The 17,895-nt window shown below is 37.7% G+C and overlaps 1 protein-coding gene across 2 annotated transcripts in view; it reads left to right on the forward strand.

Annotated features, from left to right (window-relative positions):
* Positions 1-2,598: 2,598 nt before the first annotated feature.
* BBS7 (Bardet-Biedl syndrome 7) overlaps positions 2,599-17,895 on the forward strand; it is a 45,311-nt gene continuing 30,014 nt past the window's right edge. Inside the window, exons 1-7 of one of the 2 annotated variants that reach the window (XM_003410426.4) lie at positions 2,599-2,804; positions 4,504-4,569; positions 10,500-10,562; positions 12,127-12,302; positions 15,235-15,421; positions 16,697-16,769; positions 17,169-17,285. In XM_003410426.4, coding sequence (XP_003410474.1) covers positions 2,769-2,804; positions 4,504-4,569; positions 10,500-10,562; positions 12,127-12,302; positions 15,235-15,421; positions 16,697-16,769; positions 17,169-17,285 — 718 coding nt within the window. In that variant the 5' untranslated portion in view covers positions 2,599-2,768. Of the gene's footprint in view, positions 2,805-2,843; positions 3,344-4,503; positions 4,570-10,499; positions 10,563-12,126; positions 12,303-15,234; positions 15,422-16,696; positions 16,770-17,168; positions 17,286-17,895 lie in introns of those variants that run through there. The other variant, XM_023548630.2, reaches the window with a different exon arrangement.

The following is a 17,895-nucleotide window of genomic DNA, read 5'->3' on the forward strand; positions in this document are numbered from 1 at the left end:
ATTATTTTCACTTGTATATAGTCCACAGAGTCGATGCACCATTCCCCCATTATTGGACAGTTAGGTCCCTAATTTAAAGATTGTTTCAATTATGACTTCTTAACTACTTCCTGTTGTTTTCATAGACTAAATATTCAGAGTTAGGTTTATGGGGTAAAAGGTTAGGTTTATAGGTTGCCATGCCTATTGCTAAAGTGACTTTGAAAAAGGTTTTATTACTAGTTTATGCCATCACAAGCAGTTGATGAGTGTGTCTTACAGCATACAGTGTTATCATTTAAACCTACATTCCAATTTGAAAGGCAAAATAGAAAGACATCGTGCTTTGATATGATTGATTACAGTGAGAGTAGTAGTTTTCTACATGTTTGTTCAGTAGTCACCTCTTTTGTGAACTGTCTATTCATATCTTTACCTGTTCATTTATTGGAGTCATAGTATTTCTTAATTTTATTAATTTGTTTAAAGAAGTTAACTCTTTGTAAATGTTTTCCCAAATTTTTGTTAATTTTTTTTTATTTTTGTGACATAGAAATGATTCATCATTACTTCTCATATCTGATTTTGTTTGTGGTTTCTTGTATTCCCTCTGAGACGAGACAATTCCCTTCCAACATATTAAATTCTATAAAATTCTACACAATTTTATTTCCTTTGATCTCCTGTATGGTTTTACTTCTCTATTAACTTCTAAAATTTCTCTGATAAGTATTTTTCTGTAAAGTCTAAATTGATAGATGTATTTTCCCCAAATTGCTGAACAGGTAACCCATCCTCATGTGTTGTTGTCTGTTATTTTAGCCTCAGAAAAGGAATTGGCCAGAACACCCTGGAAAAACCCTAGGCAAAAATCTTCTCAGATCCTCCTGCAGGAATTCAGTTCTCTTCCTAATTTCACTTTTTCTCAGGGATTTAATTCTTCTTGTGTTGTTTCACAATCATTTGTGAACCCTCCTCTCTAGTAGATCACAGAAATCAGGAAAAGGGCTCTATCATATTCATCTGAATTTTGACAGGCAGATCGCGTTGTGAACTAAGGAAGAATTGACAAAAGTGAGTCAAGGAATGTCAGCTCTCAGTCAGATTCTAGGTCACCATAAAAAAAAAAAAAAGGCCAGTGATGTTCAAAGTGTAGTCTGCAGACCCCTGGGGTTCTCTTAGGCCTTTTCTGGGGTCTGCAATTTTGAAACTATCTTCATAGTAACACAAAGACATTATTTGCCTTTTTCACTGTGTTGACATTTGCACTGATGGTACAAAAGCAATGGAGGTTAAGACTGCTGGCGCCTAAGTATGAATCAAGACGATGTCTCCAAACTGTATTAGTAGGCACTGTATCCTTCATGCCACACACTGGCAGGAAACCAAATAAGGTTTTATATGAACGTGTCCTTCATGGAGCAGTAAAGATTGTTAACTTTAAGCCTCAATTTGAGTACATGTCTTTTTTTTTTTTTTTTAATATTGTGGGATGACATGGGAAGTACGCATAAAGCACTTCTGCTGAATACTGAAGTACATTGTCTCAAGGAAATGCACTTGTGTGATTATATGAGTTGCTAGCAGAACTCTGCTGTTTTCATGGAACATTAGTTTTATTTCAAAGAACGACTGACAAACTAAGATTATTTGGACTTGTTATTTAGCATACGTTTTCTCATTAATTCAAGAAGGAACCTATCGGCTCAAGGAAAACAACTGACATTTGTCGCCCATGCTTAAAATTCGGGTTTTCAAGTATAAATTAGAATTTTGGAAAATTTGTATCTACCATACGAGTTTGACAGCTTTCCCATGCTTCAAGAATTTTCTGATGAGATTTGTGGCGGTTTTAACAAATAGGATTTTTTGATATTGTATCATGAAGCCAGATTCCGTATTGCAACTAACCTTTCAAAAACGACTACTTGACTAGTTTGGACCAAATTTTCTCCATATACTTCAACAAAAATAACAAATAGCAATAGATAGAATGCAGAAGCAGATCTGGGACTCCTGCTGTCTACTACTAAGGCAAACAATAAATAGAGGCAAACAACGCCATTCTTTTTATTTTGGAAACTGTATTTTTCATTAAAATGTAATCTATGCAATGGGTTTATTTTTAATGAATTAAAAAAATTTTCAGCTCTAATTTCTAATACAGTAAATATCAGTAGAAAACTCACATGAACAAAAATTCTTTGGGGTCCTCAATAGTTTTAAGGGTTTTGTAAAAAAGCCCTGAGGCCAGAATTTTGAGAACTGCTATTGTAAGCTAACGCTTATAACGGTGGAGCCGAATTCTTCCCTTCGCACTAACGAAGTGAAGTAGGTTAGAGTCGACCGGGGACTCAAACCAGAGCTCCACACAGCAGGAGGAATGCTCTGAGGGAAAGAGCTAGGAAAGCAGGGCAAAGGGAAAGGGCTGGAGCCAGGACTGCGTCTCTTGTCTCCCTGGAAACCGCCCTACCTTGGTCCCCTGGACCGTGTCCTGCGTTCCTCACCGCCTCTGATTGGAGCAGGTTAAGGTAGTAGGCGGGCTGTGGGCGCGTGGGCGGGGCGTATTTTCGTCCAGGGACTACTCACGTGAACGTACTGACGTCACGACCGACGCTGCTGCCCCGACGCCCCACCCCTGCATCCCCCGCCGGAGGCCGCGGTACGTGGGCTTGCACCTCAGAGGGGGAGGCGGGCGGCCTTCGTCGCGGGGTCCGCGGTCTGAGGGCCCGCAGCGCCTGTCTTTCCTGTTCTGGCCCGGCGCTGCCCGGCGCGTCAGTGCAGCCGTCATGGATCTGAATTTAAACCGAGCAGATTATTTACAGGTAAATCCGAGGGGGTGGGGCAAGCGCCGCGCTGGCTGAGCTTCGCGCCCTGAGAGGATTCGTTCTTCCACAGACCTCTGTCCGGGTCTCCCGGTGCGGACGCGAGCTGGGCGCGAAAGAGCCCGGCCGGGCACCGCCCTCTCGGCGACCCTCTCGCGGGGAGCGGACAGGTCCGGCTGGTGGGTGACGGTCCACTGGGACTTGGAAAGAAGTGACACACGCCCCCGCGGACCTGGCGCCTGCTGAGGGTGCTCTCGCCGGATTTCGCTTTAGGGCCCTTTTCCTCCGCCTTCCCGGCTGCGGCTCCCTGTGGGCCTGAAGCTCCCTGATCTGTCTCTACCCCGCACCTTCTCCCGAGCGCCAGACCCATGGTCCCAACTTTGAGCCGGACAGCACCAGGCAGATCATAAGAAAAGCAGTGGCAACCCATTAGTGATCATCTAGTTCATTCTAAGAGTTTTACGTAAATATTTAGTCCTCATAAAAGATTCTGCAAAGTGGATAGTCTTAACAGATGAGGATCCAGGGGCTTAGAGAAGGTAAGCAGTTTGCTTAATACCATAAATGATGGAGAGTCTCTATTTGAAACAAAGTCTTGGATTCCACAGTTTTTCTTTCTCTTACACCACATTTTCTCTCAGGATTTCTTTCAGCCTCCTCGAAATAGATCTAAGACTGAATTCGTTATCTGTCTCTCCCATCTCCTCTATTTAGATTAATAGTACAAATGGTTGCCCAGTCAGTTTCCCTCAAGCTAGAAATTTGGGAGTCATGTTAGGTACTCTCACCTTAATCTCTTACACGTTGAACTGGCCACCATATCTTGCTGCTTTTATGTTCTAAATGTTTCTTCAATCTGTCCCATTCCCCCCATGGCCATTACCCCAGTTCAGATTCTCATCTTCTCTGGCTTGGATAATTGAAATAACCTCCTAACTGGGCTCCTGGCCTGCAGTTTCACCTACCTTCAGTCCATTCTTCGCATTACTTGCTAGACTGGTATTCCAAAAATACAAATCTAAAGAGATTATTACCTTAAATGTTAATACTATACCCCGGAATGCAGAATAAAATCATAGATCTGTATTACATGTAAGTTCTTTCATAGTTCTTTCCTAATCTTTTTTTTCTCCAGCTTCTCTCTCAATAGCCCTATCCTTCTCATCTAAGTATATACCACTAGTGACAGTTCCCTGCTGAACAAGCCATGGTGTTTTCATCCTCCCTACCTTACGTAAAATAATCTTTACCATTAGTTAGATTGGATGTTACCAAGTCATCAGCATGTCTGGTACTTCAGCAAAATTTTTCTGTTTCGTTTTTAATAAAGCTAATCTATTTCCAAAGATTTTTAATCACTTAAAAAAACTCTTTAACAAGTAGTATGAATTTATAAAAAAGGCTTCTAGAAGTATTGTTTTGTGAAGCACCCTACCAGTAATGCCACATAATTATTTTTGGCTTGACAACTCTCTGGATATATTTTGCTGTTTTTGGTTGTTTTCCTATATTCTCTCTTTTGTGACATAATTCATTAGAATATAAGTTTGTCATTGATAATAATAGTTACATCATTAATTGCAGTTTAAAAAAAAGACTCACTGTGATATGAAACTGGTGATTCTTTTACATCTGATGTAATAACTTCAAATTGCAGTGCATAAGAGAACATTTAGCAAATGCTGGTGTGTTTTCTTAGGTAGGAGTGACCACTCAGAAGACTATGAAGCTACTTCCTGCCTCAAAACATAGAGCTACACAAAAGGTACTGTATGGATAATGTTTTACAGAGAAAGATTTATATTTCCTTCATCATTGTTAAGTTGCTTTTTTAAAAATGCTAATAGTAAATTGGAACTGAATTTCTTGTTATTTGAACAGAGGTCAGAATACCAAGGGTCATTTACACACAATAATTTTCTTGTACATTATAATTTCATTATGTGTAATTAGTAAATCATATTAGCAAACCAGTTAAAAACCATAATATAGTTTTTTCCGCTAATAATTTACTCTGTGTGTATCATATTGTGTATATGGAGAAGGAAATGTAAAATAGGATATAGACAAAATGATTTCTTTAAACTTTCTCATATCTCTAAGAGGAATTGAAACTTTAAGTAAATAATTACACACATTTGTGTTTAATAGTATCATTATTTTTATAGAAATACTTATCTTATGATTTCTGCAATTACAATTTCTTAGTATGGAGCCCTTGTGGCGCAGCCATTAAGAGCTCAGCTACTAACCAAAAGGTCAGCAGTTCGAATCCACCAGCTACTCCTTGGATACCCTATGGGGCAGTTCTACTCTGTCCTGTAGAGTTGCTTTGAGTTGGAATTGAGTTGAAAGCACCGGCTTTGGTTTTGGGGGGGTTTTAGTAGGCTAATAGGATATTTTAATAGCTTCAAAGTGAGTACGGTATATATCAAGATACAGCAGTAGGTTTCTGATTGTCATTTATTGTATTCAGCCTATTAGATCAATGATTCACAAACTTCTGGGTCTCAGGATCCCTTTACACTCTTAAATTACTGATGATCTTAAAGAACTTTTGTTTATATAGATTATATCCATTAATACTTATATAAAAATTAAAACTGAGAATTGTTTAAAATACTAATTATTTTATTTGAAAATAATAAATCCATTGCATGTTTATATAATCATTTTTGTGAAAAGAAGGTATTTTCTAAAACAAAAAAAGAATTTAGCAGGAAGAAAGGCATTGCTTTATATTTTAATATAATGCCTGGTAGCAAAGACAGCCGAATGCTCATTTATTTTCTGTATTCAGTGTGTTGTGATACCTTGTTTTGGTTGAAGTGTATGAAGAAAATCTGGGTCATACAGATGTGTAGTTGATAAAAGGAAGCAGTATTTAAATACCTTGACCTACGATAGTTTCTTTAGGTGCCATGTGGAATCTGAAATCATGTTGATGAACTTTTCATACTCTGTTACATTAATATCCATTGGTCTGTCTCGCACTTTGAATCTTTTAAAAACCCTGCATGATTTTATTGCACCCTCGATGATTTGAGATTATTGGTTCATCAAGTTATACAGATCTTCCAAATATTGATACATTTCATTATGTTGTTGTTGTAGTTGTTATGTGCCATCAAGTCAATTCTGAGTCATGTTGTTGGTAGGTGCCATCAAATCAGAATAGCAACCCTATAGGAGAGAGTAGAACCGCCCCATAGGGCTTCCAAGAGAGTGCCTGGTGGATTTGAACTACTGATCTTTTGGTTAGCAGCAGAGCTCTTAACCACTATGCCCCCAGGGCTCCTTCCAACTCATAGGGACCCTGTGTGACAGAGTAGAACTGCCCCATAGGGTTTCCAGAACATGCTCAGGATTTCTCAAGCTGAAAGAACTGAAGAAAGAATTCAAGCCTCGAGTTGCAGTACTGAAGAATGCTACGGGGAAAATATTTATTGATGCAGGAAGCATCAAAAGAAGATGGAAAGAATGCACAAAACACTATACCAAAAAGAATTGGTCAATGTTCAACGTTTTCAAGAGGTAACATGATCAGGAACTAATGATATTGAAGGAAGAAGTCCAAGTTGCACTGAAGGCATTGGCGAAAAACAAGGCTCCAGGAATCGATGGAATACCAGTTGAGATGTTTCAACAAATGAATGCAGCACTGAAAGTACTCACTCGTCTATTCCAAGAAGTTTGGAAGACAGCTACCTGGCCAACCAACTGGAAGAGATCTGTATTTATGCCTAGTCCCAAGAAAGGTGGTCCAACCAAATGCAGAAATTATGAGACAATATCATTAATATCACACACAAGCAAAATTTTGCTGAAGATTATTCAAAAGTGGCTGCAGCAGTAAATCAACAGGGAGGTGCCAGAAATTCAAGCCGGATTTAAAAGAGGACATGGAACTAGCGATATCATTGCTAATGTCAGATGGATCCTGGCTGAAAGCAGAGAATACCAGAAAGATGTTTACCTGTGTTGTATTGACTATGATAAGGCATTCAACTCTGTGGATCATAACAAATTATGGATAACATTGCAGAGAATGGGAATTCCAGAACTTTCAATTGTGCTCATAAGGAATCTGTATGTGGATCAAGAGGCAGTTGTTCAAATAGAAGAAGGGGATGCTGTATGGTTTAAAATCAGGGAAGGTGCGTCAGGGTTGTATCCTTTCATCATACCTATTCAGTCTGTGTGCTGAACAAATAATCCAAGAAGCTGGACTATATGAAGGGCATCAGGATTGGAGGAAGACTCGTTAACAACCTGTGTTATGCAGATGATATGACCTTCCTTGCTGAAAGTGAAGAGGACTTGAAGCACTTACTGATGAAGATCAAAGACCACAGCCTTCAGTATGCATTACACCTCAACATAAAAAAAGCAAAAATCCTCACAACTGGATCAATAAGCAACATCATGATAAACGGAGAAAAGATTGATGTTGTCAAGGATTTCATTTTACTTAGATCCACAACCAACACCCATGGAAGCAGCAGTCAAGAAATCAAAAGACACATTGCATTGGGCAAATCTGCTGCAAAAGAGCTCTTTAAAATGTTGAAAAACAAAGATGTCACCTGGAGGACTAAGGTGCACCTGACCCAAGCCGTGGTGTTTTCAATTGCCTCATATGCATGGGAAAGCTGAACAAAGAATAAGGAAGACAGAAGAATTGACGCTTTTGCATTGTGGTGTTGGCAAGGAATATTGAACATACCGTGGACTGCCAAAAGAACGAACAAATCTGTCTTGGACGAAGTAAACCAGAGTGCTCCTTAGAAGCAAGGATGGCGAGACTGGGTCTTAAATACTTTGGACATATTGCCAGGAGGTATCAGTCCCTGGAGAATGACATCATACTTGGTAAAGTAGAGGGTCAGCCAAAAAGAGCAAGACCCTCAACAGGTTAGACTGACGCAGTGGCTGCAACAGTGGGCACAAGCAGAGCAACAATTGTGAGAATGGTGCAGGACCAGGCAGTGTTTCTTCCTGTTGTGCACAGGGCCGCTATGAGTCAGAACCGACTGGGCAGCACCTGACAACAACAACAATCTTTACAGAAACAGATTGCTACATCTTTTTCCTGAGGAGCTGCTAGTGCATCGAACTACCGGCCTTTTGGTTAGCAGCCTAGTGATTAACCACTGTACCCCGCAGGGCTCCTTATTGATTTCACCAGAAAAATCAGTAAGTGTTGGGAAGCTGTCAGGCTCACAGCAGATACAAATCTTCCAAAATACTGATTTTCACTTGAAATTTCAAGTGTTATCGATGGCAACAAATACTGTCAGTTTTTTCCTTCAAAGTGACAGGCTCACTTCCTTCAGTTTCAAGAAAATGCTGAATACCCAAGTGTTAATAACTATAGCTCTTAGTTGTTCTTTCAAGTTAAGGTGATGTTTCTTGAAAAAAAACAGGTAGTTCAACTCGTAATTCAGTTACACAGTGCTTTTCCTTGAGACTGTTTTGGTATGCAGCAGAAGTGCTTTTTGCATAGCTCCTATTTCATCATAGTAAGTACTAAAAAGACAAGTACTCATGGGTCGGAGTTTAATAAAATTAATATGTTTTACTGCTTCCACAAGGGTATTCTTATGTGAAACTGGCATTTTTTTTTTTTAGCTCTCAAATGGTGATGAAAAATGCAGTGACCACTGGTACAGTTTGGTGTCATTGTTTTGACTCTTATCAGTCATCAACAATTCTTTACCCACCATTGCTTTTTTGAAGGAGCCCTGGTGGCACCGTGGTTAAGCACAAAGCTGCTAATCAAAGAATCAGCTGTTCTAACCCACCAGCCAGTCTGTGGGAGAAAGATGTGGCGGTCTGCTCCCATAAAGATTACAGCCTTGGAAACCTTCTGGGGTAGTTCTGCCCTTCCTGTAGAGTCACCATGAGTTGGAATTGACTCAGTGGCAACAGATTTGGTTTTTATTTTTGGCTTATTGCTCTTGCACCATCAGTGCAGACATCAACCTAATGAAGACAAAGACTTAATATTATTTAAAAATAGTTTCGACCTTGCAGACCCCCTAAAACAGTCTTGGTGGCCCTGTGAGTCCTGGGACCACACTTTGAGAATCTCTGTAATAAATTTTAGGTATGTAAATTATGGAAGTGGTTTATTGTCAGAAATTCAAAACTTTGAACATTATATGTATTTTCATCTCAAGTCTCTGCCAATACCAAAGATCCCCTGAAAATACGTACATAATTATTTGTGAATGTGCGTTGCTCTGGGGAGGGAGTCTGTAGCTTTCATCATATACTAAAAAAGGTTTTGATCCCTTCAGAAAGTTAAGAAATCACCGCCTGATGAACATGTCCTGTGAAATAATCATTGTTTTGATATTCGAGACTTGTTTTATATCCTAATGCATTGTCAGTTTTCTAATGTTCTTGTGTGCTCAAAAAGAACATTTATAATTCTTAGGGTGGGTGTTTATACACACACGTACACATATATACTTATGTGCACATATATATTAGATCAGAGGTAATTGTTTTTCTAATTTATATCTTTATCCTTTGTCTACTTGATCATCAGTTTTTGAAAAAAAAAATAAGTGTTGACATCTACCTCTATATTTATTTCTGTAGGGTTGCCATGAGAAATAAATATAGAGGTACATATTCCAAAAAAATAAGAAAGGCAAACCCATGGCCACTGAGTTGATTCTGACTCATAGTGATCCTATATGATAGAGTAGAACTGCCCCATAGGGTTTCCAAGGAGCAGCTGGTGGTAAATTGTCAACCTTTTGGTTAGTAACTGAGTTCTTAACCACTGCGCCACCAGGGCTCCAATCCAACTCTTTTTCAGAAATTGATAATCAAGTAGAAAAAAGGTAAGCGTGTAAATTAGAAAAACAATTATCTTTGATCTAATATATATATTATTTTTTTATATACACATATACATGTATATGTGTGTCTGTACATGTGTGTGTATAAACGCCCATCCCAAGAATTATAGTATAAATGTTCTTTTCAAGCACACAAGAACATTAGAGAATTGACTATGCATTAAGACATAAAACAAGTCTCAAATATTAAAAAAAAAAAATTTAATATTTCACAGGACATGTGCTTTGGCCATAGATCTCTTAACTTTCTGGAGGAATCTCAAACCCTTTTGAGTATTTGATGAAAGCCATGAATTGCAATTAACTCAACAGCAATGCATTTTGAGTTTTTTATTATTTATTTCAAAGTAACTTACTGGCCACGTGTTAATTGTGGAAGTGAGGTGATAGATACATTGATATCCATTATAATAACCTCTCCACTTTTGAATATATTTGAAATTTTTCATTAAAACATTTAAAAAAAATACCAAATAGGTCGGCCATAACTTTATTTGATAATCTGTTTTGAAAGTAATCTTAGGATGTTCTCATGCTCCAGTTAAGAAAAAAAAAAAATTACCTCCCTGCAGTTTCTGTCCATATTCTTTTGTTTGTATTGAGGAACAGAATATATGGTCAACAGTTTCCATAACAACTCTCTTCTCTTTTGTTCTTCTAATTCTTTGGAGGATTTCTTTTTGAGGTGAAGGGGACCTTTTCGAGATGATCTGGTCTCTACTTTTAAAGTCGTAGTTTATGTATTGACAATCTTATTTTTTCCATATACAATTAATAGAACACAATAAGAATAATTTTATATCTCTTCAATCTATTACAGGTGGTTATTGGAGATCAGGATGGGGTAGTTATGTGTTTTGGGGTGAAGAAGGGAGAAGCAGTGGTAAGTATCAGGTTTTTTCCAAGAAGAAAAAAACTTTTCTGAAGGAGAAATATACTACTTATTGAACAATCTTAGGTTAACAATTTCCAAAATATATACAATGGAAAGTGGGTCTTGAGGGAAGTAGTTATATGAGGCAGCATGCAGCACAAAAGTCATGTGTAGTGAGTTGGAAAACATCTTTGGCAGCCTGTAGTGGTGTATTAGTTTTCTGTGCTGTGTAACAAATGACCGCAAACTTAGAGGTTTAAAACAACACACATTTATTACCTCACAGTTTCAGTGGGTCAGGAGTCCTGGCGCTGATTAGCTTTGCCCTCTGGTCAAGGTGTCACATGCTGCAGCGTCTCTGTTGGCTGGGCTGTGCTCATTTCTGGAGCTTGAGGTCCTGTTCCAAGCTTCTGTGGTTGACAGAATTTACTTCCTTGCCATTGTAGGACTGATGTCCCTTTTTTCTTGCTGTCTGTCAGCAGGGGCCTCTTAGCTCCCTGAGCCACGTGCAATTTCCTTGCCGTATAACCTTCTTACGGGCCCTCTGACAGCATGGTAACTTATTTCTTCGAAGACAACAGGGAAATCTCGCTCTCTGGTCTGCTAAAGTGGAATTTTATATAACGAAATCCCAGAAGTGACTGTGCCATCATTTGCCACATAATGTAACCTAATCAAGATAGTGACTATCCCATCATATTCACTGGGTGGGTGTGAGATGTGAACGCTGATATTAATTGTATATAATACACATGTTACAAAAGAATGAAGAGACTGAAAACTACCTGAAATGCAGTGTTCCCATCTTAACATTGATTCATATATCCTTCCAAATATTTTATTCTATGTGTATAAAGTCATTTGTGTAGGGGGAGTGAGAGGAAGAGAGAGAAGCTGGTGCTGATATTAAAATGTAAAATAACCAAGAAGAAATTGATGATGAGAGTGTTCTTTCCAATTAAGTAAAGAGAGATGATTATAGGTATTAAGTTATACATTTACATTTTACATAAAGTCTGTAGTCTTTTATTTATCCTACTAAAATTTATAAAAATTGTAAATAAAGCAGGAGAGATTAGTTTTAAAAAGATAATTAAAATGTACATTGGACCTGTTAGAAACTTTGCTAATTGGACTTTCCTGTAGATAGGAGTATTATTTAAACCAGTGCTTCTCAAACCTTAGTGTGTATTGAAACCACCTGGGAAACCACCTGGGGAATAAAATGCAGCTTTATTCAGAAGGTTTGGAGTGGGGCCTGAGATTGTGCATTTTTAATAAGTTACCTGATGCCCATGCTGCTGCTTAGTAAACCATATTTTGAGTTGCAAGGGTTTAGAATTTAATGATATTATTGAAATATGCGTAAGAATAAATATTCCAAAGGTTGAAGATATTTGGCAAAAATATCAAACCATTCACTAAAATAGATTTTTAATCTAGAAGTGTTCCCACATAATGGAACTATAACATTTTGTAAGTTTAAAATCATAGCCTCTTTTATGGTAAAAGGAAATGCTTACAGTAAAACAATTTGTATACCTAATAACTTTTTCCCTAATTATTTTTGCAGGCAGTGTTTAAGACTTTACCAGGACAGAAGATCGCAAGGCTGGAGCTTGGAGGGGTTCTTAACACGCCTCAGGAGAAAATTTTTATCGCGGCAGGATCTGAGATTAGAGGCTTCACGAAGAGAGGAAAACAGTTCCTCTCTTTTGAAACAAACCTCACTGAGAGCATTAAAGCTATGTATGTTTATTGTTTTCCTTTTATCCATTTACAATATTTTGGATGGATGTAAAGGAGCCCTGGTGGCACAGTGGTTAAGTGCTGGGCTGCTAACTGAAAGGTCAGTGGTTTGAACCCACCAGTGGCTGCGCAAAAGAAAGATGTGGCAGTCTGCTCCCGTAAAGATTACAGCCTTGGAAACGCTGTGGGGCGGTTCTTCTCTGTCCTATAGGGTAGCTAATTAGTCGAATCAGCTTGAAGGCAACAGGTATGGGACAGATGTAGGACATTTGATGAAGCATCATATCTTAAAAGATTTTCTGGGAAATACAGCTGACTAAAGGGAGCCTTAATGGCACAGTGGTTAAGACCTGGGCTGCTAACCAAAAGGTCAGCAGTTCAGATCCACCAGCCACTCCTCAGAAACCCTACGGGGCAGTTCTACCCCGTCCTATAGGGTCACTATGAGTCGGAATCAACTTGAGGGCGTATAACAACAACAACAAAAGGTACTTTAAGAAGCCCTGGTGGCAAAGTGGTTAAAGTGCTCAGCTGCCAACTGAAAGGTCAGCAGTTTGAACCCACCAGCCACTCCATAGGGAAAAGACATGACAGCCTGCTTCTGTAAAGATTACAGCCTTGGAAACCCAATGGGGCAGTTCTACTCTGTCCTGTAGGGTTGCCGTGAGATGGAGTCAACTCAGCGGCAGTGGGTTTAAAGGTACTTTATTAATCAGAAATTATATTTGAAATCAATCCAAAATTGGTTGTTTGAAATGCAGTTTTCCTTTTAAGACCTTTATAATATGTACACATTCATTTTTGACTTCTTGATTCAGTCACGATTCATGATCAAGGCAAAGAGGAAAAAGTGAAAGAAATCTCTTAGGTTTCTCTTTCTTAGCTGTCTCTGGTAGTTCTGGTTTGTAGCCAGCATCATTTTGTTAAAAGTCTGGCTGTCAATGCTCATGACTGCTAAGAGGGTATAATTTCGGGTGAATCAGGTAAGGCTCTTAAGTGAAAAACAGTCTCCTTAAAAGCCTCTCAGTATGTGAAATTTTGCAACTAAAATTTTAGTTTTTGAATTGTGGAGGGATAGACAAGTCTTTAAAGTTCATCTAATTCCACTGTTTCTCAAACCTTTTAATTATGAGAATCCCTTGAGAAACTTAAAGACAAAAGCAACAAATAAACAAAAAACAGATCCCTTGCCTTACCTCCTACCTGCTAAATCAGAATAACCAAGAATGGGTTTAACAAAAAAGTTCCTTCTTTGTTGTGGCTGATGCTGACACAGCCTGGTTGTCAAAGCAGCCAGACCTGAGTTAGGGAACTCTTGTGAGTTAGTGCAGAGTTTTGTATAATGCACAGCTGTCCAAACATCTGCAGAGTGACACGGATGAGCTATAAAACGTTGACTTGATTAAATTAGATAAGAATTTAACAGTAGAAGTGGAAGTCATTTCAGTGATTCGACAGAAATGTAACACCTTAAATGCTTTTGTAGATAGGGGTGGCCAGTGATGATTGTGAAATAACTAAAAGCAAAGTTGGTTTCAGATTCGAAGCTGTAATATATTTATCAGTTTTTTAAGTGCTTTTACTGGGGTGGCAGAGGTGGGATGGAAAGATGTTTTATTAAATTTTTTAATGTTTATTATCTGAATCCCCACAATTACAAGATTGCCAAGGCTGTAACATGAAACCATTCAATAAGGAACTGACTGCTTTAAAAATTGGTCGCCATTTGCATATCCTTTCCTTTCTAATGATGCTATCTAACCCTCCTCTTTTCAACAAAATTGTTTGCCAAATGGTATGTCTGTTAATATAATGCAAATAAAATGCAGATTGATTCAAAATGAAAATCTTAAAAAAGATGTATGATTTCATGATGTTGATACAAATGATTTTAATAGGACTGTTGAAATCATATGCAGAGCCACAAAGTGAGGCCACTTAAACGATAATTGAAGAGAAAAATCAGTGAGAATCACCATAGAGTAAGCTCTTCAGAAAATAATTTTAGCATTAGAAAATTTCTAGAGAGACCTCAGAGGTAGAGAAATTGGGGAAGAGTTCAAATAAAATGGTCTGCTTTGTCATCATGTGGTGAAAGCAATCTAGAAGTGAAAGATGTATTACACTGGTATGTAATTTTTATCAGTTTCCCCCAAATGAAAACTTGATTCAGTCTAAGGATTAGAACGTAGTTGTGATCATTGCCTAAATTTTGAATTTGAAGTGAACTTATTTTTATCTGTTTTTCAAGATAAAACTCTAATCAAACTTTTTTTTGGAGGGGGGGGCTGCTAATCATTTAAAGTAGATAAATAGCCCTTCCCAGGCAATTTAGTGTGGTAGTAAGGAAGGTAACTCTAGAACTAAACTACCTGAGTTGCAGTTCACTCCCCTACTTACTAGTTTTGTGCCATTGGGCAAGTTACTTAACATTTTATTATTTACCTGTAAAAAGGGATATAATGGTCCCTAGCTAATAAGGTTGTTATTATTGTTAGTATGATGAGTAAATGAGCTAAATCATTTACCTTGAAGTCAGTTAGGACAGTGATTGGCACATAGTACACAAATTGTCTTCAAATATAGAAAATTAAATGATCATCTGTATTCTTATTTTAAGTTTTTGTGAACTCAGTTTTTATTGAGGAGTCTGAGGATGATTTAAGATGCCCCATTTTCACCTTTCACAGTCAAAACAGCATTATATTGAAAGTGCTAGAAATTAAGTGGGGGAAATTAAAAAATTCTGTGCTCTCAGTTTGTGATAGAATGATAGTAAACTTTATACATAAACTTGTTTTTGTCTCTGAAAAAATTCAGGAGGCTAGCTCTGCTTATTTTATATATATAAAAAAACCCACTGCCATTGATACATAAAAAAAACTAATTTTTTTTTTTTAGATACCTTAAATTACTGTTTTAATGTTTTCAGGCACATATCTGGCTCAGACCTCTTTCTCAGTGCTAGTTACATCTATAACCATTATTGTGACTGCAAAGACCAACATTATTACCTTTCTGGGGACAAAATCAATGACATCATCTGCCTTCCAGTGGAAAGATTACCTCGTATTACACCGGTATTGGCCTGCCAGGATAGAGTGCTCAGAGTTTTGCAGGTTACTGTTATTTGCATTTTCATAATTTCATATAATTTGGGTAAATGGATATTGATGAACAATGTATACTTGAGATAAACAGTCTTAGTGATTAATACTACTTTAATTGCCCTACATAAAATTATATCTGGACATGAAAGAATTTTTTTAACTGATAAAATGATTTTTATTTTTGTACTTGAGGCAAATGTGTTCCAATTTTTGGCAAGTTTTTGGAGAGGCATATACAGAAGAAAAAGGACACCTTTTTTTTTCTCGTTCATAGTTTCTGAACTAGTATTATCAGATGGAGTATATACCTTCTCTCCAGAGGCCCTCCCCTGTCCAGCTTTTCTTTTGTTGTCTGCTTCCTTCATCATTCCCCTCCCTCAATCAAATTGAAAGAGGAAATTGGCTTGGGGACAGAGTTTTAGGCTTTAATAAGGAATAGTTGAGATCAGGATTATAAATTTGAATTTTCTAGTGTTATGACAGTGTGTGGAACAAAGTAGGCACTCAGTAAATATTTGTTGGACAAATAAGAGTGATAGAAGAGAATAACAATATTTTGGTGTCCTTATATTTCTGTTAAAAACCATGATTGGCTAAAGCAACAGCTTAAGGTTATTTTTAATAGTAGAAATTATAATTACTACCACCTCTTCTTGAAAGTGACTTTTAATAAAATGGGCGCACACACACACACATATAAAAAAAACCAAAAAACCCAGTGCCGTTGAGTCGATTCCGACTCAACATGTACCAGGACCATTAAAATAGAATTTAAAGGTAAATAACATGTAACAGGTAGATTAACTGAATCAGAAACTTAGGTAATTGCTGCAGTTCAACAAAACGTTTAGCTCTGAGGTCATGTCACCACAGGCTGTCTCCATCTTTGGAATTTATACCTGTAATGTAAGTTAAAGGAGACTTGGTGGTGCAATGGCTAAGTGCTCGGCTGCTAACTTAAAGGTTGTTCCAGTAAAAATCACAGCCTAGAAAACCCTATGGAGCAGTTCTGCCCTGTCACGTGGGGTTGCTCTGAATTGAAATTGACTCAAAAGCATCTAACAACAGTACAGTAATGTAAGTTAATATTCACAGCCTAGTTTTCCAGTAGTTTTATTTTGGATGTTCTTAAATGTACTATAGTAGAATATAGATGTTACTTATGTTTTCAGGCACATATCTGGGTCAGACCTCTATCGCAGTGCAAGCTACATCTATAACCATTACTGGGACTGTAATAAAATGGTACTCTTTTTCAGTTTTAAAATACTTGTTCTCCCTCAGGGATCTGACCTTACATATGAAGTTGAAGTTCCTGGACCACCTACTGTCTTAGCATTACACAATGGAAATGGCGGTAATTAGGATTTTATTTTTTAACAATCACATAAGGGAGCACTTTATGTTACTTAAGTCCGGGTATTTTAGATTCTTAATAACTGTGTTTATGAAAAATATTAAGTGAAAATGGGAAAATGTAGATAGAAAGAAAATGAATTGGAATTGAGACACTTGTGTTCTGGTATCTTGCCAGTAACTAACAGTAATGGGTTATTGAACTCCAGTTTTCAGTTTCTTTATCTTAAAATCAGATGGCTGGGGAGGGTCTTGTCCCTTGTGTCTGTAAACATCTGTAAATATGTAGCCATCCTCCCAAATTTTGTTTCCCATCTTTTTATCATATGAAAATATTTTAATTTTTAAAAAGGTATTATGAGTATGTGGAATAAATATATTGACTTTAATTATAACTTAGGTGACTCTGGAGAAGACCTTGTATTTGGAACATCAGATGGAAAACTTGGGCTTATTCAGATCACTACATCCAATCCAGTACATAAGTGGGAAATTCGAAATGAGAAAAAGAGGGGAGGTAGGTTTTTGATGTGGTTCAGATTAGGAAATGTCAGTGACTACTGAGTAAAATATTCCAGATTATGTAATTAATACTTTCTTATATATACTGTATAATAAAAAAAAAAAAAAAATTAGTATAATAGACTTTAGCAATTCACAGAGCCTCCTCAGATTTATCTGCTGTTTGTTTTTCAGGTTTATCAGCATAATTATTCAGTTTGGGATGTTGTTTTTAGTTGCCGTCCAGTCAACTCCGACTCATAGCCACCCTATGCACAACAGAACAAAACACTTCCTGGTCCTGCACCACCCTTACAGTCGTTGTTATGCATGAGCCAATTGTTGCAGACACTGTGTCAGTCCACCTTGTTGAGGGTCTTCCTCTTTTCTGCTGACCCTGTACTCTGCCAAGCATGATGTTCTTCTCCAGGGACTGATCCCTCTTGACAACATGTCCAAAGTATGTAAGACGCAGTCTCTCCATCCTTGCTTCTAAGGAGTGTTCTGGTTGTACTTCTTCCAAGACAGATTTGTTTGTTCTTTTGGCAGTCCATGGTATATTCAATATTCTTCTCCAACACCACAATTCAAAGGCATCAATTCTTCTGCCTTCCTATACATTTTCC

This window comes from Loxodonta africana, chromosome 5 (assembly GCF_030014295.1).
Source record: "Loxodonta africana isolate mLoxAfr1 chromosome 5, mLoxAfr1.hap2, whole genome shotgun sequence".
NCBI classification, from domain to species: domain Eukaryota; kingdom Metazoa; phylum Chordata; class Mammalia; order Proboscidea; family Elephantidae; genus Loxodonta; species Loxodonta africana.